General features: G+C 51.3%; 1 protein-coding gene across 5 annotated transcripts in view; it reads right to left on the reverse strand.

Moving 5' to 3' along the window:
• The window catches only part of LOC119966630, a 360,402-nt gene that overhangs the window by 224,793 nt on the left and 115,498 nt on the right, over window positions 1–20,111 (reverse strand). For all 5 annotated transcript variants that reach the window (XM_038798649.1, XM_038798647.1, XM_038798645.1 and 2 more), the window contains exon 6: window positions 4,352–4,420. In XM_038798649.1, coding sequence (XP_038654577.1) covers window positions 4,352–4,420 — 69 coding nt within the window. The remainder of the gene's footprint in view (window positions 1–4,351; window positions 4,421–20,111) is intronic.

Here is a 20,111-nt window from a genome sequence, read left to right on the forward strand (position 1 = left end):
GCCGAAGGGCCTGTTCTGTGCTGTACTGTTCTATGTTCTATATGTGCAGGCTAGGTGGATTGGCCACGCTAAATTGCCCCTTAATTGGAAAAAATGGCTTGGGTACTCTAAATTTATAAAACAAAAAGAAGAGGTGTGAATTGTCTCAAGCCAGGACAGTTGGTAGGATTTTGCAAGCCCAGGCGAGATGGTGGGGGGTGAATGTAATGCGACCTGAATCCAAGGTCCCGGTTAAGGCCGTACCGATGTGTGCGGAACTTGGCTATAAAGTTTCTGCTCGGCAAATCGGCGTTGTCCCACGTCCTGAAGGCCGTCTTGGAGAACGCTTACCCGAAGATCAGAGACTGAATGCCCTTGACTGCTGAAGTGTTCCCCGACTGGAAGGGAACATTCCTGCCTGGTGATTGTCGCGCGATGTCCGTTCATCCGTTGTCGCAGCATCTACATAGTCTCGCCAATGTACCACACTTCGGGACATCCTTTCCTGCAGCGTATGAGGTAGACAATGTTGGCCGAGTCGCACGAGTATGTATCGCGTACCTGGGACAGCCATAGCATTAGGGGCTTGGGTGGAGAGAAATGTGTTCAGTGTAATCAGGAGGGATTTCTCATTCAGTTTGTGGGTGGCCCAACCAGAGAGGGGACAAAACTTGGCCTCATCTTAGGAAATCAGGAAGGGCAGGTGACAGACGTGTCAGTGAGGGATCACTTTGGGACCAGTGACCATAATTCCATTAGTTTTAAGATAGTTAAAGGAGTCTGTTGGCAGGCAAAGGGACAGCTGGTAAGTGGGAAGCTTTCAAAAATGTGTTAACCAAGTTCGAGGAAGCACATTCCTTTTAGAGTGAAGGGCAAGGCTGGTAGAAGAAGGGAACCCTGAATGACTCGAGATATTGAGGCCCTGGAAGAAGAAGGCATATGACATATATAGGCAGCTGGGATCAAGTGGATCCCTTGAAGAGTATAGAGGTTGTCGAAGTAGAGAGAAATCAGGAGGGCAAAAAGGTGGCATGAGATTGCTTTGGCAAATAACACAGGTTGTTGGGGAGAGTTACAGAACAAACAGATCTAGGAGGACAGGTTCATAGCTCCTTGAAAGTGGAGTCACAGGCGGACAGGGTGGTGAAGGAGGCATTCTACATGCTTGGTCTCTTGTGTCAAAACATTGAGTACAGGAGTTGGGATATGAAAATGAAATGAAAATCGCTTATTGTCATGAGTAGGCTTCAATGAAGTTACTGTGAAAAGCCTCTAGTTGCCACATTCCGGCGCCTGTCCGGGGAGGCTGCTACGGGAATCGAACCGTGCTGCTGACCTGCTTTAAAAGCCAGCGATTTAGCCCAGTGAGCTAAACCGGCCCCTGATATCTTATATAAGACATTAGTCAGACCACACTTGGGGTACTGTGTACAGTTCCAGTCACCCTATTATAGATAGGATATTATTAAACTAGAAAGGGTGCAGAAACTATTTACTAGGATGCTACCTGGACTTGATGGTTTGAGTTATAAGGAGAGGCTGGATAGGCTGGGAATTTTTTCCCTGGAGCGTAGGAGGCTTAGGGGTAATCTTATAGAGGTCTATAAAATAATGAGAGGATTAGAGAAGATAGTCAACATCTTTTCCCAAAGGTAGGGGAGTCTAAAACTAGAGGGCATCGGTATAAGGTGAGAGGGTAGAAATACAAAATGGTCCAGAGGGGCAATTTATTCACACAGAGGGTGGTGAGTGTCTGGAATTAACTGAGTAGTAGAGGCGGGTACAATTTTGTCTTTTAAAAAGCACTTTGGCAGTTATATGGGTAAGATGGGTATAGAGGGATATGGGCCATATGCAGGGAATTGGGACCAGCTTAGTGGCAAAACCTGGGCGGCTTGGACAAATTGGACCGAAGAGCCTGTTTCCATGCTGTAAACCTCTATGACTGAACCACTATGCTACTATTCTACCATTCTTACTATTTGCAGCCTGTTCCTCATTCAATGGGACCATGGCTAATCTGATTGTGACTTCTACTTCACGTTCCTAACTATGCTTGATAATCTTTCACCCCTTGCTTGTCAAGAATCTATCTGCCTTAAAAGTATTCAAACACGCAATGCTACCGTGCTGCCCACACACAGGCATCACTGACCAAAAATTCAGACCATAGTACAAAGAGGTGTCTGAAGATGTACAGTTCTGGTCACCCTATTATAGAAAGGATATTATTAAAACTAGAAAGAGTGCAGAAAAAATTTACTGGGATGCTACTGGGACTTGATGGTTTGAGTTATAAGGAGAGGCTGGATAGGTTGGGACTTTTTTCCCTGGGGCGTAGGAAGCTTGGGGTGATCTTATAGAGGTCTATAAAATAATGAGGAGCATAGATCAGGTAAATAGTCAACATCTTTTCCCAAAGGTCGGAGAATCTAAAACTGGAGTGCATAGGTTTAAGGTAAGAGGGGAGAGATACATAAGGGTCCAGAGGGTCTTTTTTTACACACAGACAGTGGTGAGTGTCTGGAACGATCTGCCAGAGGCAGTAGATGAGGCAGAGACAATTTTGTCTTTCAAAAAGCATTTAGACAGTTATATGGGGAAGCTGGGTATAGAGGTTTATGGGCCAAATGTGAGCAATTGGGACTAGTTTAGTGGTAAAAACTGGGCAGCATGGACAAGTTGGGCTGAAGGGCCTGTTTTCATGCTGTAAATATCTATTACTCTATGACTCTGCTTCCACCACCTTTAGGGGAGAGAGTTCCAAAGACTCATGATCATCTGGGAGAACAAAATTCAACTCATCTCTGAGTTATTTTAAACAATGACCTACAACAGTCCAGCATGGACAAGTTGGGCTGAAGGGCCTGTTTTCATGCTGTAAATATCTATTACTCTATGACTCTGCTTCCACCACCTTTAGGGGAGAGAGTTCCAAAGACTCATGATCATCTGGGAGAACAAAATTCAACTCATCTCTGAGTTATTTTAAACAATGACCTACAACAGTCCTCCACTATAGGTTTATCATCAATGACTAACTGTGACAGCTACACTGTATCAAACTGTACAGGTGGCAAATACAAGGAAAAATCAGAGCTCGCAGTTTCTTTGACACACACTGTCAGTTTACAGCACTTTTGCATCTGGAGTTGAATGTTGTGGTTCAAGTTACAATCCAGAGTCTTGATCAGAAACCCAGCTGACATTTGAAAAGGGAGCACAGAGGAAATGCCACAGTGTCAGAGGTGTTAAACAGCAAAGGCCTCATCTGCCATCTTGCTCCCATGACACTATCTCAAAGAGCAGGGGAGCTCTTTCTGGTAGTCTAACTTACAATTATCCCTCAGCTCATATCATTGGAAAAGATTATCTGGTAATTGTTCTGTTACTCTTTGTGGGAACTTTGGGGCAGCATAGTAGCACAGTGGTTAGCACTGTTGCTTCACAGCACCAGGGTCCCAGGTTCAATTCCCGGCTTGGGTCACAGTCTGTGCGGAGTCTGCACGTTCTCCCTGTATCTGCGTGGGTTTCTTCCGGGTGCTCCGGTTTCCTCCCACAAGTCCCGAAAGACGTGCTGTCAAGTGAATTTTTCGGCACTTTTCACAGTAACTTCATTGCAGTGTTAATGTCGACCTACTTGTGACAATAATAAAGATTATTAATAGTATTATTGCTGGATTTTCTGAATTCTCCCTCCGTGTACCCGAGCAGGCGCCGGAATGTGGCGACTAGGGGCTTTTCACAATAACTTCATTGCAGTGTTAATGTAGGCCTACTTGTGACAATAAAGTTATTATTAACATACTATGAAAATTAGCTGCAATTATAATAATAATATTGTTATCATATTATTATTATAATTTACAACAGTAACTACACTGCCAGGGTGCCCAGGTGGCACTGCCAGGGGTGGCATGGTGATACAGTGGTTAGCACAACTGCCTCACAGCACCAGAGAGCTGTGTTCATTTCCAACCTTGGGTGACTGTCAGTGTGGAGTTTGTACATTCTCCCAGCGTCTCTGTGAGCTTCCTACAGGTGCTCCAGTTCCCTTCCACAGTCCAGAGTTGTGCAGGTTCGGTGGATTGGCAATGCTGAATTGCCCCTTAGTGAACAAAAGGTGAGGTTACGTGGCAGGGGCGTGGGCCTAGGTAGGGTGCTCCTTCAGAGGGTTGGTATCGACCTGATGAGCCGAATGGCCTCCTTCTGCACTGTAGAAATTCTATGACTTCAAACGCACTTCATTGACTAAGGTTGTGCAAGAAGTTTTAGAAATACATCTTATTTATTTCAGTTAAATCAAATTTAAAGTCAAAACAAACCAACTTCAGAAGATGTTTCAATTCAAAACTTCTCTCATTCTACTTACGTTGTCTGGTATTATTTCGGTCTGAGCTTGGGGAACATATAGAGCAGCTTGAATGTGAGTTCATTGAAGCTGAGAAAATTGTTACAGAGCACAGAAAAAAAGAAAATATTTCAATACAAATGCCAAAGATATTAATTGCTTCTAGTAGTCACAGTTTATCACAATCACGTAACTCAAAGCTCTGCACAATTATGAAACGTTTGGGGGTTCAAAAAAATTAATTATGAAGAAACTGAAGAAACAAAAAGAAGATTACAGGCTGATTATGGTTAGTAGGTAAGAAGATATTAATGAAAATGAATCTTGTCATAGTCCAGCAGTTCTCAGGAAAATCAATGTAGTTTTAATGATCTATTTTGGGCGGCACGGTAGCACAAGTGATTAGCACTGTGGCTTCACAGCGCCAGGGTCCCAGGTTCGATTCCCCGCTGGGTCACTTTCTAGGCGGAGTCTGCACGTTCTCCCCGTGTCTGCGTGGGTTTCCTCCGGGTGCTCCGGTTTCCTCCCACAGTCCAAAGACGTGCAGGTTAGGTGGATTGGCCATGTTAAATTGCCCTTAGTGACCAAAAAAGGTTAGATGGGGTTATTGGGTTACGGGGATAGGGTGGAAGTGAGGGCTTAAGTGGGTTGATGCAGACTCGATGGGCTGAATGGCCTCCTTCTGCACTGTATGTTCTATGTTCTATATTTATACTGTTACATAGCAGGAATAAGGGGCATCATGGAACTGCTTTGTCACGCCCAATCAGTGACGCAATGAGGCCTGTAGCCTCTTGCGAGATTTACACACTTGGGACGCCTCACGAGATCTAATGAGATTTTGCAAGACGTTGCAATTTGGATCACACCCTCACTGGGCAGGATTCAGATTTGCATATTCAAGTCAGCAGTTAGCTTCATTAAATATGTCTATACCGAGTATCCTAAGGCCCAGGATCGCCGCTCACACCTGGAAGACCTTACCATGGCATCGTTTAACACTGGTTTCCACAAATGTGGACCAGACATTACAGTACTTGGGGTGGGGCGGGCTTCCAGGCGATGGGAAGCCCCGGGGTGTTAGGACTCTGAGCATTGTGGTACCCTGGCACCCCGATGCCATCCAGGCACTTTGTCACTGCCACTGGGTGCCCCAGCATTGCCACCCTGGTGTCAGGTGCCACATGGTGCCACTCTAGTGCCTGATGCCCATGGTGCCAGGTTGGCAGCGCCTGGGTGCCAGGTTATCCGTGTAGGGGGTAAGGCGTGGGATGCCCTGTCCTTATGGGGTGGAGTGGGTGGGGGGGCTCGGGGACCCCCTAAATCGGTAGGTTGGGGCGCTGGGGGCTTCGGAGGCCACGATAAGGATTGGGAGATCGGGGCGGCATTTAAATATAGCATCCTGGGGCGGAATCGCCCAGGGCCAGCGGAAATCCCGCCCCCGCCGTGTCCGGAATTCTCCGCCACCCGGGAATTGGCGGGGGCGGGAATCGCACCGTGCCGATCGGCATGCCCTCCGCGCCGATCGGCGAGCCCCCTGCGGCAATTCTCCGGCCCGCAATGGGCCGAAGTCCCACCGCTGAGAGGCCAATCCCGCCGCCGTGGTTTCAGTCCCGGGGTCCTGGGGGGGGCGCGGGGCGATCGGACCCGGGGGGGTGCCCCCACGGTGGCCTAGCCCGCGATCGGGGCCCACCGATCGGCCGGCGGGCCAGTGCCGTGGGGGCACTCTTTTTCTTCCGCCGCCGCCATGGACGGACACCCCCCCCCCGCCGGGTAGGGGATAATCCCGGCCCTGATCTTTTCCTGCACTGGCCAGCTCCTTTCTTGCTGGGGCCTGAAAATAAAGCAGAGTCCCATTTAATAGCGGGGTCATTCTCAGCACTTAACATCCCACTAAACGTGCCCAAAAGAGGACTCTGTTTTCTTCCCATTAAATTTTAAGGGGGTTTAATTTAATGTTGCTGTGTAAGGAAGGGTAAATCATGCTGGATAAATGTGCTTGTATGTGTGGGAGTTTGGTCTGCTCAAACTAGGCTAAGAGAAGGGTACGGCATGAAAAATAAAGAAGCTGGAAGAAATAAAAAGACATTGCTTAACAACCAGGGGCACCTTTACGGTAGGAATGCTTTTTTTAGCATAGGTTTTAGCTGAATTCACAGAAGCTAGTTTGAGAAAACCCAAGAGGGAACATGTTCCTCGGCGTTGCTAAAAGAAAACGTATTCCATGGAGTAATGTTTAAGAAAACAAGTGTAGAAAACTTGAAAGAACAAGTTAAGGAAACGAGAGAAATGAAGAGAAGTTTCCAAAAATTCTGAAATTAATGGAACTGAGAGGAACTGCCTAGAGAACAAGATACTGTTCATGGAAGTCAAAGTCAGATCTGGGAAGAGAAGGGCTGATGAGGTTGGCTATAGACAAGTCACATATATGAAACAATCGTGAGGTTTGGTGTCCTTATTGGGCTGGTGGTTTAAACAGTGGGCTAAACAGCTGGCTTGTAATGCAGAACAAGGCCAGTATCGGCCTCCCCAAATGTGGCGACTAGGAGCTTTTCACAGTAACTTCATTTGAAGCCTACTTGTGACAATAAATTATTATTATTATTATTATTTCCAGTATTTGAAGCAGTAATATTCTGTAATGAATTGAGTTTCTGGGATTCTGTCGAATTTTGGATGCATGATGCAAATCAAGGTAAAAGAAGGCTGAAAAGAAAATGTGGTTAAAAGTGGAATGAAGGCTTTGCTTGAAAGGAGAGATGCAAAACCTCAAGTGGATTTGTATGAAAACAGCTGATGGAAAGCATTGTTTGAAAGAATGGGTGCAATCCACCAGCCACACTTCGCCTGAAAAGCAGTGTACTGTGGTGCAACGTGGCTGGTAAACGACGGGAGACCCCGTTCCCGGGATCCACTCGGCTTGCTATAGCTCATGAGATCTAGCACAATCTTGCAAGACGTCGTGATGTGAAACCAGCCCATTGCAGGCAGGATCACTTTTTGGAAAATCTGCATATTAGAGCGAGACAGCTAATCTCACTCTAATAAGCAGTTACCTGAGGTAACCAAGGATTTAGGGTCTATTCCCTCCGCCTTGGAGATCTCAGGCGAGTCTCAGTAGACAAGGACCAGATGGAGCGGATTCATGGGGGTCACCCAGGTGATCGGAGACCTCAGGTGCTTGTCCTCTGGGCTGGGTTGGCACCCTGGCACTGCTGGTGTCACCTGGGCATCCTGGCACCCCGATGCCAGCCTGGCACACTGGGAGTGGCCTGGTGGCACTGCCAGCTATCAGGGGCACTGTCAGGGTGCCAGGTTGGCTGTGCCAAGCTGACATTTCTCACATGGTGGTGATAGGGCCCGGGGGGGTTCACTTCGCCCCTTTATTGTGAGTTAAGGCTGGGGGGGAGGGGGGGGTGTTTCAGGGATTGCATCGGGAGCTCAAGAGATCGGGTCACCATTTAAAAATGGAAAGCAGGGCTCCTCAGTGCAGAAAACCGGGGTGAGTCCGGCCTTGGATACTCATTCCCCGCTGAGACCACATATTTGACTGGATAGACAGATAGTGCTGTGTTTCTTGGCACTGTGATCGCTGGGAAACACATGGCTAAACACGCTCGCTATGGGAATCTATTTCTATTTGGTTAGATCAGGCCCAATATTTTAAAGTGTAAATTTTTAGGACTGGAGTTTTGAACATGCTCGTGATGGTCATCTGGGAGGATTGCAAGGAGAAATCCACGTAAGATTGGTTGAGTTGCACTGGTCATTTGGTTTCAGAGTGGGTGTGCTTTCTTTGAAAACTGAGGCGATCAGGACAGAAATCCAGGTGGCGGTCAAGATGGTGGTGGCAGAGGCGATGGCCACCATGCAAAAGGCAATTGATAGGCCGGAGAAGAAAGTGGAGACACAGGAGAAGACAATTTTCTACCTGGAGAAGGCCTCGACAGACCAGAGCAACAGAAACGTCAATCTGGAAGCCAAGGTGAAAAGGTTGGTGGCAGCCAACGGGAGTTTAAGGTGGAAAGCTGAGGACCAAGAGAACAGGTCCCGACGACAGAACATTCAGATAGTGGGCCTGCAGGAAACGATCGAGGGCCGGGATCAGCCGACCTACGTCGGCCAAATGCTGGGCAACTTAATCAGGAGAAACAACCTCCCAAACCCCCTAGCTAACACTGTTGGGGAGGTTTTAAACTAATGTGGCAGTGGGACGGGAACCAGATTAGGAAATTAGAGGTCAGGAAAGAGGCAGCTACTAAAGACAGTAGGTACTGGATAATAAACACAATGTGACTAAGGGGAAGAGTAGACAGGGAAGAGATGATGAACGCAAAGGGACAGGTGGTTTGAGGTGCATTTGTTTTAATGCAAGAAGTGTAGCAGGTAAGGCAGATGAACTTAGGGCTTGGATTAGTACCTGGGAATATGATGTTATTGGTATTACTGAGACTTGGTTGAGGGAAGGGCAAGACTGGCAACTAAATATCCCAGGGTATAGATGCTTCAGGAGGGATAGAGAGGGAGGTAGAAGGGGTAGGAGTTGCATTACTAGTCAGAGATGATATCACAGCTGTGATTAAGGCGGGCACGATAGAGGATTCGAGAACTGAGGCAATATAGGTGGAGCTGAGAAATAGGAAGGGAGCAGTAACATTGTTGGGACTTTACTACAGGCCTCCCAAAAGCGAGCGTGAAGTAGAGGTACAAATATGTAGACAGATTATAGAACAATATAGGAGCAATAGGGTGGTTGTGATGGTAGATTTTAATTTCCGACTTCCGGTGGCGGCGATGCGAAGTTGAGCCGCACATTCGGCGGCTCCCGCGAATAACGGACTTTGGGGCTCTTTTCAGGGCCCCCAACGGAGCTGAGGCGGCGAATCCCAACGGGGGAAGAGCCCAGGAGTCGACCCCAACGGTCCCATGGTCCGGACCAGGAGTGGGGCAGCGAGAAAACAGTCGGAAACAGCTAGGAAAAATCGGGGGCAGAAAAACAAAATGGCAGCCGGCGAAGGCCTCGAGGAGCTGAGGAAGTGGGTCCAGGAGCAGCAGACGATTCTGCTGCGCTGCTTCCAGGAGCTGAAGTTGGAGCTGCTGGAGTCCATCAAGGTAACCAACAGGGAACTGATGGAGACCCAGACAGCCCAGGGGGCTGCGATCCGGGAGCTGCAGCAGCAGGCCTCCGAAAGGGAGGACGAGGTCGTGGCCGTGGCGGGGAAGGTGGAGATGCATGAGGCGCTCCATAAAAGATGGCAGGAGCGGTTCGAGGAGCTGGACAACCGGTCGAGGAGGAATAATTTGCGGATCCTGGGCCTCACGGAGGGGCTGGAGGGATCGGACCTAGCGGCCTACGTGGTGATGATGCTAAACTCGCTGATGGGGGCTGGGTCCTTCCAGGGGCCCCTGGAGTTGGAGGGGGCTCACAGAATTCTGGCTAGGTAGCCCAAGCCGAACGAGCCGCCGCGGGCGGTGTTGGTGAGGTTCCACCGGTTCGTGGATCGTGAGTGTGTGCTCCGGTGGGCCAAGAAGGAGCGGAGCAGCAAATGGCAGAACACGGAGGTGCGGATCTTCCAGGACTGGAGTGCGGAGGTGGCGAGGCAGAGGGCCGGGTTTAACCGGACGAAGGCGGTGCTACACAGACGGAGGGTGAAGTTTGGAATGTTGTAGCCGGCGCATCTGTGGGTCACCTATAGGGATCGGCACAATTATTTTGAGTCCCCGGAGGAGGCGTGGGCCTTTGTGCAAGCCGAGAAGCTGGACTCAAACTGAGGGTCCCCCTGATGGGGGATGCTGTATAATACTGTATTTGTATTTGCTTGGTTTAGTGTAAGATGTGGGGTGGCTTTAGGGTGGGTGGGGTGATGTCGTACGGTTTTTTCTATATGGGTTTTTAAGCAGGGGTCGGGTGGACGGGTTTGTGCAGAGGGGTAAACGGGGAGATCGGAGAGCTGGTGGGAGGGACTGACAATGGGAGTGGCCCTGGAGGAGGCGGGGCCCGGCAGGGCGAAAGCGCGGGCTTTCTGCGGGGTTCCCGCGCTGTGAGAGGGTGGGGGCGTTTTTTCTTTTCCCGCGCAGGAGCGGGGGAGGGTGGACTGGTTGATGGGCACAATGAAGGTGGGGCAGGCCCACGTTGGGAGGAGCCGAAAGTAGGGCGGGAGTCGCCGGGGTCAGCAGAAGTTAGCTTGCTCACGGGAGTGCTGTAGAGGGGGGGGGCGCGGCTAGGAGGGGTCCTAGCCTGGGGGGGGGGAGGGGGGGGGGGGCTACCGGGTTGCTGCTGAAACGGTCAGGAAGGAGCTGGAGGACGCAGGGGGTGCTGGAGGGGGGGAGTTGCCGCCATGGGAAATGGGCAGAGCGTGGGACGCTGGCCGGGGGTGGGCAAGGGATGGGGTATGGCTAATCGGCAGGGGAAGGGGGCAGGGAGACCTCGGATCCGGCTGATAACTTGGAATGTGAGGGGGCTGAATGGGCCGGTCAAACGGGCCCGAGTATTTGCGCACCTGAAGGGACTGAAGGCGGATGTGGCCATGCTCCAAGACCCACAGCTGAGAGTGGTGGACCAGGTCCGGCTGAGGAAGGGGCGGTGGGCCAAGTGTTCCACTCAGGGCTGGATGAGAAGAGTAAGGGGGTGGCTATCCTGGTGGGGAAGAAGGTGTCGTTTGAGGCGTTGAAGGTGATGGCTGACAGTGGCAGGAGGTACGTGATGGTGAGTGGCAAGCTGCAGGGGGAGCGGGTGGTATTGGTGAATGTCTATGCCCCAAATTGGGACGATGCGGGGTTTATGCGGCGTATGTTGGGCCGCATTCCGGACCTGGAGGCGGGGGGCCTGATCATGGGCGGGGACTTTAACACAGTATTGGATCCCCCATTGGATCGATCCAAGTCCCGGACGGGTAGGAGGTCGGCGGCGGCTAAGGTGCTGAGGGGATTCATGGACCAGATGGGGGGGTGTGGACCCCTGGAGGTTTGCGAGGCCAAGGGCCAGGGAATACTCGTTTTTCTCCCATGTACATAAGGCCTACTCGAGGATTGATTTTTTTGTCCTGAGCAGGGGGCTGGTGTCGTGGGTGGAGGATGTGGAATACTCCGCCATTGCCATTTTGGATCATGCCCCACACTGGATGGACCTCGGGCTGGGGGAAGAGAGGGACCAACGTCCGCTCTGGCGCATGGAGGTGGGGCTATTGGCAGATGAGGAGGTGGCCGGGGGGGTTCGGGGGTGTATCGAGAGGTACCTCGAGGCCAATGATAACGGGGAGGTTCGAGTAGGGATGGTCTGGGAGGCATTGAAGGCGGTGATGAGGGGGGAATTGATCTCCATCCGAACCCATAGGGAGAGGGGGGAGCAGAGGGAGAGGGAGAGACTGATAGGGGAGATGGTGCACGTGGATAGGAGATATGCGGAGGCCCCAGAGGAGGGATTGCTGGGGGAGAGGCATAGCCTTCAGGCCAGATTTGACCTACTGACGACCAGAAAGGCGGAAGCTCAGTGGAGGAAAGCACAGGGGGCGGTGTATGAATACGGGGAGAAGGCGAGCAGGATGTTGGCGCACCAGCTTCGGAAGCGAGACGCCGCCAGGGAGATTGAGGGAGTGATGGATAGAGCTGGGAAGGTGGTGCGGAGGGGGGTAGATGTCAATGGGGTCTTCAGGGACTTCTATGGGGAATTGTACCGGTCTGAACCCCCGGTGGAGGGGGGTGGAATGTGGCGCGTCTTGGACAAGCTGCGATTCCCGAGGGTGGAAGAGGAGCAGGTGGAGGGACTAGGGGCGCCGATCGAGCTGGAGGAGGTGGTCAAAGGGATAGGGAGCATGCAGTCGGGGAAGGTGCCGGGGCCGGACGGGTTTCCGGCGGAATTCTATAAAAAGTATTTGGACCTGTTTGGCCCCCTGTTGGTCCGGACCTTTAACGAGGCAAGGGAGGGGGGGGCTCTGCCCCCAACTATGTCACGGGCGCTGATTTCCTTGATCCTGAAGCGGGACAAGGACCCTCTGCAGTGTGGATCATATAGGCCGATTTCGCTGCTGAACGCCAATGCAAAGCTGCTGGCAAAGATCCTGGCCACTAGAATAGAGGATTGTGTGCCTGGGGTCATTCATGAGGACCAGACGGGGTTTGTGAAGGGAAGGCAGTTGAACACAAACGTTCGAAGGCTCCTCAACGTCATTATGATGCCGGCTGTGCAAGGGGAGGCGTAGATAGTGGTGGCATTAGATGCGGAGAAGGCCTTCAATAGGGTTGAGTGGGAGTATTTGTGGGAGGTGTTGGAGATGTTTGGGTTTGGGGAGGGGTTTATCCGGGGGGGTGAAGCTGCTCTATGAGGCCCCGATGGCGGGTGTAGCCACAAATAGGAGGAGGTCGGAGTACTTTCGGCTGTACCGGGGGACGAGACAGGGGTGCCCCCTGTCCCCCTTGCTCTTCGCGTTGGCGATTGAGTCCCTGGCCATGGCATTGAGGGAGTCAGGGAACTGGAGGGGCCTGGTGCGGGGTGGGGAGGAGCATCGAGTGTCGCTGTACGCGGACGACCTGTTGCTGTATGTGGCGGACCCGGTGGGGGGGATGCCGGAGGTGATGAGGATTCTTAGGGAATTCGGGGGTTTCTCGGGGTATAAGTTGAACCTGGGCAAGAGTGAGGTGTTTGTGGTGCATCCGGGGGATCAAGAGGAGGGGATTGGTAGGCTCCCATTGAAGCAGGCAGGGAAGAGTTTCAGGTACCTAGGGGTCCAGGTGGCGGGGAGCTGGGGGGCCCTGCACAAGCTCAACCTCACAAGGTTGGTGGAGCAGATGGAGGAGGAGTTTAAGAGGTGGGATATGTTACCGCTGTCACTGGCGGGGAGGGTGCAGTCCGTTAAGATGACGGTGCTCCCAAGGTTTTTGTTCCTGTTCCAGTGCCTCCCCATCCTTATCCCGAAGGCCTTTTTTAGGAGGGTCAATAGGAGTATCACGGGATTTGTGTGGGCGCATGGGACTCCGAGGGTTCGAAGAGTGTTCCTGGAACGAGGCAGGGATGGGGGGGCTGGCGTTGCCCAACCTCTGTGGGTACTATTGGGCTGCCAACGCAGCGATGGTGCGTAAGTGGTTAATGGACGAGGAAGGGGCAGCATGGAAGAGGATGGAGGCGGCGTCTTGTGTGGGCACGAGCTTGGAGGCGCTAGTAACGGCGCCGTTGCCGCTCCCTCCAACAAGGTATACCACAAGCCCAGTGGTGGCGGCTACCCTCAAAATTCGGGGGCAATGGAGACGGTACAGGGGAGAAATGGGGGGCTCGATGGAGGCCCCGATACGGGGGAACCATCGGTTTGTCCCAGGGAGCATTGATGGCGGATTTCTGGGCTGGCACAGGGCAGGGGTTAGGAGGTTGAGGGACCTGTTTGTGGAAGGGAGGTTCACGAGTTTGGGGGAGTTAGAGGGGAAGTTTGGGCTCCTCCCGGGGAACATGTTTCGGTACATGCAGGTTAGGGCGTTTGCCAGGCGGCAGATGGAGGGGTTCCCCTTGTTGCCCCCACGGGGGGTACGGGACAGGGTGCTCTTGGGGGTGTGGGTCGGAGGAGGGAGGATTTTGGACATATACCGGGTAATGCAGGAGCTAGACGAGGCCTCGGTGGAAGAACTGAAGGGTAAAGGGAAGAGGAGCTAGGTGAGGAGATTGAGGAGGGGACGTGGGCGGTTGCCCTGGAGAGAGTGAATTCCTCCTCTTCCTGTGCGAGGCTTAGCCTCATACAGTTCAAGGTGCTGCATAGGGCCCACATGACTGGGTCGAGGATGAGCAGGTTTTTCGGGGGAGAGGACAGGTGCGCTAGGTGCTCTGGGAGTCCAGCGAACCACGCCCATATGTTTTGGGCGTACCCAGCATTGGGGGAGTTTTGGAAGGGGGTAGCAAGGACGGTGTCGAGGGTGGTGGGATCCAGGGTCGAACCAGGCTGGGGACTCGCAATATTTGGGGTTGCAGTGGAGCCGGGAGTGCAGGAGGCGATAGAGGCCGGTGTTCTGGCCTTTGCGTCCCTAGTAGCCCGGCGGAGGATCTTGCTCCAATGGAAGGATGCGAGGCCCCCAAGCGTGGAGGCCTGGATCTCATATAGGGCAGGGTTCATTAAATTGGAGAAGGTGAAATTTGCCCTGAGGGGATCAGTACAAGGGTTTTTCAGGCGGTGGCAGCCTTTTCTGGACTTCCTGGCGGAACGGTAGGGAAATAGGCCGACAGCAGCAGCAACCCGGGAGGGGGGGGGGGGGGGGGGGGGGGTAAGGATTTGGGGGAGGGAGAACTGTGCACATGGGTTTGTGGAGGGTGCTATCTCTTTCCCTTTCGTTGTCTGGGTGCTCTTTTGTTTTTTCTTGTGTTTTTTTTTGTTTTTTGTTTTTGTTTTTGTTCTTTCAGTTTGTTTGAAGTTGCTCTTGAAGCTGGGGGGGTATTGTTCATGGGGTGTTACCGCGGGTGTTTGTTAATAGAGTTAAGATGTTTATATTTTGTATTTTGTAAAAATTTCAATAAAAATTATTTTAAAAAAAAAGATTTTAATTTCCCCAACGTTGGGGCTGGTTTAGCTCACTGGGCTAAATCGCTGGCTTTTAAAGGAGAGCAAGCAGGCCAGCAGCACGGTTCGATTCCCGTACCAGCCTCCCCGGACAGGCGCCGGAATGTGGCGACTAGGGGCTTTTCACAGTAACTTAATTGAAGCCTACTCGTGACAATAAGCGATTTTAATTTTTCATTTCATTTTCATGAATGGGACTCATGTAGTGTTGGAGGTCTAGATGGAGCAGAATTTTTAAGGAGCATCCAGGAGAGTTTTTTAGAGCAGTATGTAAATAGTCCAATCCGGGAAGGGGCCATACTGAACCTGGTATTGGGGAATGATCCCAGCCAGGTGGTTGAAGTTTCAGTCGGTGATTACTTTGGGAATAGCGATCACAATTCCCCAAGTTTTAGAATACTCATGGACAAAGACGAGTGTGGTCCTAAAGGAAGAGTGCTAAATTGGGGAAAGGCCAAGTATAACAAAATTCGGCAGAAGCTAGGGAATGTGGATTGGGTGCAGCTGTTTCAGGGTAAATCCACATTTGAAATGTGGGAGTCTTTTAAGGAAAGGTTGATTAGTGTGCAGGACAGACATGTCCCTGTGTGAATGAGAGATAGAAATGGCAAGGTGAGGGAACCATGGATGACGGGTGGAATTGTGAGACTAGCTAAAATGAAAAAGGAAGCATACATAAGATTGAGGCGACTCAAAACTGATGAAGCTTTGGAGGAATATCGGGAAAGTAGGACAAATCTCAAACGGGCAATAAAGAGGGCTAAAAGGGGTCATGAAATATCTTTGGCTAACAGGGTTAAGAGAAATCCCAAAGCCTTTTATTCGTATATAAGGAGCAAGAGGTAACTAGAGAAAGGATTGGCCCACTCAAAGACAAAAGAGGGAATTTATGCGTGGAGTGAGAGGAAATGAGTGAGATTCTTAATGAGTACTTTGCATCGGTATTCACCAAGGAGAGGGACATGATGGATGTTGAGGCTGGGGATGGATGTTTAAATACTCTAGGTCAAGTCGGCATAAGGAAGGGGGTAGTTTTGGGTATGCTATAAGGCATTAAGGTGGGCAAGTCCCCAGGTCCGGATGGGATCTATCCCAGGTTACTGAGGGAAGCGAGGGACGAAATAGCTGGGGCCTTAACAGATATCTTTGCAGCATCCTTGAGCACGGGTGAGGTCCCGGAGGACTGGAGAATTGCTAATGTTGTCCCTTTGTTTAAGAAGGGTAGCAGGGATAACCCAGGGAATTATAGACCTGTGAGTTTGATGTCAGTGGTAGGCAAACTACCAGGGCAGCACGGTAGCATTGTTGATAGCACAAATGCTTTACAGCTCCAGGGTCCCAGGTTCGAATCCCTGCTTGGGTCACTGTCTGTGTGGAGTCTGCACGTTCTCCCCATGTGTGCGTGGGTTTCCTTCGGGTGTTCCGGTTTCCTCCCACAGTCCAAAGACTGGTTAGGTGGATTGGCCATGCTAAATTGCCCTTAGGGTCCAAATTGCCCATAATGTTGGGCGGGGTTACTGGGTTATTGGGTAGGGTGGAGGTATGGGCTTGGTTAGGGTGCTCTTTCCAAGAGCCAGTGCAGACTCGATGGGCTGAATGGACTCCTTCTGCACTGTAAATTCCATGTAAAATTCTATATCTATGTAAAACTGTTGGAGAAGATACTGAGGGATAGGATCTATTCACATTTGGAAGAAAATAGACTTATCAGTGATAGGCAGCATGGTTTTCTGAAGGGAATGTCATGTCTTGCAAACCTAATAGAATTCTTTGAGGATGTGACAAAGTTAATTGATGAGGGAAGGGCTGTAGATGCCATTTACATGGACTTCAGTAAGGCGTTTGATAAAGTTTCCCATGGCAGGTTGATGGAAAAAGTGAAGTCGTATGGGGTTCAGGGTGTACTAGCTAGATGGATACAGAACTGGCTGGGCAACAGGAGACAGAGAGTAGTGGTGGGAGTGTCTCAAAATGGAGAAAGGTGACTAGTGGTGTTCCACAGGGATCCGTGCTCGGACCACTGTTGTTTGTGATATACATAAATAATCTGGACGAAGGTATAGGTGGTCTGATGAGCAAGTTTGCAGATGATACAAAGATTGATGGAGTTGCAGATAGTGAGGAGGACTGTCAGAGAATACAGCAAAATATAGATAGATTGGAGAGTTGGGCAGAGAAATGACATATGGAGTTCAATCCAGGCAAATGCGAGATGATGCATTTTGGAAGATCTAATTCAAGAGCGGACTATATGGTCAATGGAAGAGTCCTGGGGAAAATTGATGTACAGAGAGATCTGGGAGTTCAGGTCCATTGTACCCTGAAGGTGGCAACGCAGGTCGATAGAGTGGTCAAGAAGGCATACAGCATGCTTGCCTTCATTGGACGGGGTATTGAGTGCAAGAGTCGGCAGGTCATGTTACAGTTGTATAGGACTTTGGTTAGGCCACATTTGGAATACTGCGTGCAGTTCTGGTCGCCACATTACCAGAAGGATGTGGATGCTTTCGAGAGGGTGCAGAGGAGGTTCACCAGGATGTTGACTGGTATGGAGGGTGCTAGCTATGAAGAAAGGTTGAGTAGATTAAGATTGTTTTCGTTGGAAAGACGGAGGTTGAGGGGGGACCTGATTGAGGTTTACAAAATTATGAGAGGTATGGACAGGGTGGACAGCAACAAGCTTTTCCCAAGAGTGGGGGTGTCAATTACAAGGGGTCACGATTTCAAGGTGAAAGGGGGAAAGTTTAAGGGAGATGTGCGTGGAAAGTTTTTTACGCAGACGGTGGTGGGTGCCTGGAACGCTTTACCAGCGGAGGTGGTAGAGGCGGGCACGATAGCATCATTTAAGATGCATCTAGACAGGTATATGAATGGGCGGGAACAGAGGGAAGTAGACCGTGGAAAATAGGAGACAGGTTTAGATAAAGGATCTGGATCGGCGCAGGCTGGGAGGGCCGAAGGGCCTGTTCCTGTGCTGTAATTTTCTTTGTTCTTTGTTCTTTATTACACCAGCCGGTGCGGAGGGAAAGAGTGCCCCAAGGAACAGGCCCGCCCGCGGATCGGTGGGCCCATTTCGCGGGCCAGGCCACCATGGGGCCAGATTCCCCCGCACACCCCCTCCCCCGACGACTCTGCAGGCTGCCCGCAGAGCCAGGTCCCGCCGGTACGGACCTGGTGTATTTCACGCCGGCAGGACCCGCCGAAAACGGGCAGCCACTCGGCCCATTGCGGGCCAAAGAATCGCCGGGGGGACCGCTGCCAACGGTGCGATTCACGCGCCCGCAGAAAAACCGGCGCTGGAGAATCCGGCAGCCAGCCTCAGTACAACGGGATGGGATTCACGTCGGCCATCGGCGATTCTCCAGCCCGGCGGGGGGTCGGAGAATCCCGTCCCATATCTATCATTGGGGCAGACCTCGCAAAACAAAGCACTGAGTTCAACCAAGCCGAAGTCGACCCTGCAGAAGAACGGGGTACATTTCGGTATGCCAGGCCCTGAGTCACATACCAGAAGAACATTACTTTAGCACTCCAGAGGAAGCAACTGAATTTGCAAGAAACAACGGCCTGGATAAGGGATGGCAAGGCAGCGGTGAGGGTTGTGCAGAGAAAGTCTGTGAGAGGGAAAGTCAAAGACTCATTGCGTGTTTGCACGGGACCATGCTGCCTCACTCTGACAGAAGGGGAAGACTGGCTAGCAGAAGGAAGCGAGAATAGGGGAGAGGTTAGACGGGGAAAATGGGCAGTCAGCAGGCATAAGGGAGGGCCTAGACCAGCCCCGGGAGGGAAGTCACCGCACTAGCAAAAATAGCTAGAACGGGAAGAGAGAAAGCAAGGGGGACTGTGGCGCGCCTCCTGGCAAGGAGCAAGCACCTGCGGGGGAGGGGACCCCAGAGCGTAGGGACCCAGCATCATGGTGAGATTGGTGACAGCGGCCTTTTTTGGGACGGCCCCCAACAAAAGGAAACCCCGGAGTGCAATGACATGTCCACCAGCTAAGTATGGTTGATCCCACAGGGGTGGGGGGATAGTAGAAACCCCCTACCAAGATTATTACCTGGAATGTCAGGGGTCTTAACGCCCAGTGAAAAGATCCAGAGTCTTCGCCCACTTAAGAAGTTTGAAGGCCTACATGTGCTTCCTGCAGGAGACCACCTGAGGGAGAAGGACCGACTATGGGTTCTGGGTGGGACAGACGTTCCATTCATGCTACGGGAGGAGAGCTAGGGTCGTAGCCACACTGGTAGTCCTGGTAAATGTGTACGCGCCCAACTGGGATGACAAAGATTTCATTAAAAAAACCATGGCGGAAATCCCTGATGTTGCCACGTACCAGCTGATCATGGGGGTGGCGACTTTAACTATGTTCAGAACCCACTGACGGACCAGTTGAACCCCAAATCGGGAAAAGGACATTATGCCTCGGGAGCTCGGAATATTCATGGATCAGGTGGGGGCAGCGGACCATTGGTAGTTCCTGCACCCCGGTGGGAAGGAATTCTAGTTCTTTTCACCGGAATACAAAGAGTACTCAAGAATAGACTTCTTTGCAGTGGGGGAAGCGGTGCTTCCAGGAATAGTAAGAGCGGAATATTCCATGATAATTATCTCCGACCATGTAAGGTTGGAGACAAGCTGTGCCCAATGCCCCACGTGGAGGTTGGCACAAACCTACTGGCCGATAAGGTCTTCTGCCAGAAAATATCACAAGCCATAGGTGAGTACATCACAAATAACCAGAGCGAGGAGGTCTCACATTCCACAGAAGGCGGTGATTAGGGGAGAGATTATTGCCTACAGGCACATAGAGTCAGGGAAGAGAGGGTGGCCAGGCAACAACTGATCGACTCCATTCTGAAGGTCGACAGAAAATACTCAGAGGACCCAACTGTAGAGCTTTTGGCGGAGAGGAAAAAACAAAAATGGATTTTTACCCGCTATCCACCAGGAAGGCAGTTCAACAACTCTGCCAGACACAGAGGACCTTCTATAAATGAGGGGAAAAGGCAGGCCACCTACTGGCTCACCAGCTGAGAAAGCAGGCAGCCACGAAAGAGATAGCTCAGGTGAGGAACAGCAGCAGCAGACTGGTAACTGAGCAAAAAGAGGGCAACCGAGCATTCGAGACCTTTTACCAAGGGCTGTACACTTCCGAATCCCCTGGCAGGACAGATGAAACAGTTCCTCGATGGATTGAACATGCCAGTCATGGGGGGTGATAGACGAGGGGGGGGGGGGGGGTGCTGGAA

The sequence above is a fragment of the Scyliorhinus canicula genome, chromosome 5, assembly GCF_902713615.1.
Source record: "Scyliorhinus canicula chromosome 5, sScyCan1.1, whole genome shotgun sequence".
In the NCBI taxonomy this organism is placed as follows: Eukaryota; Metazoa; Chordata; class Chondrichthyes; order Carcharhiniformes; family Scyliorhinidae; genus Scyliorhinus; species Scyliorhinus canicula.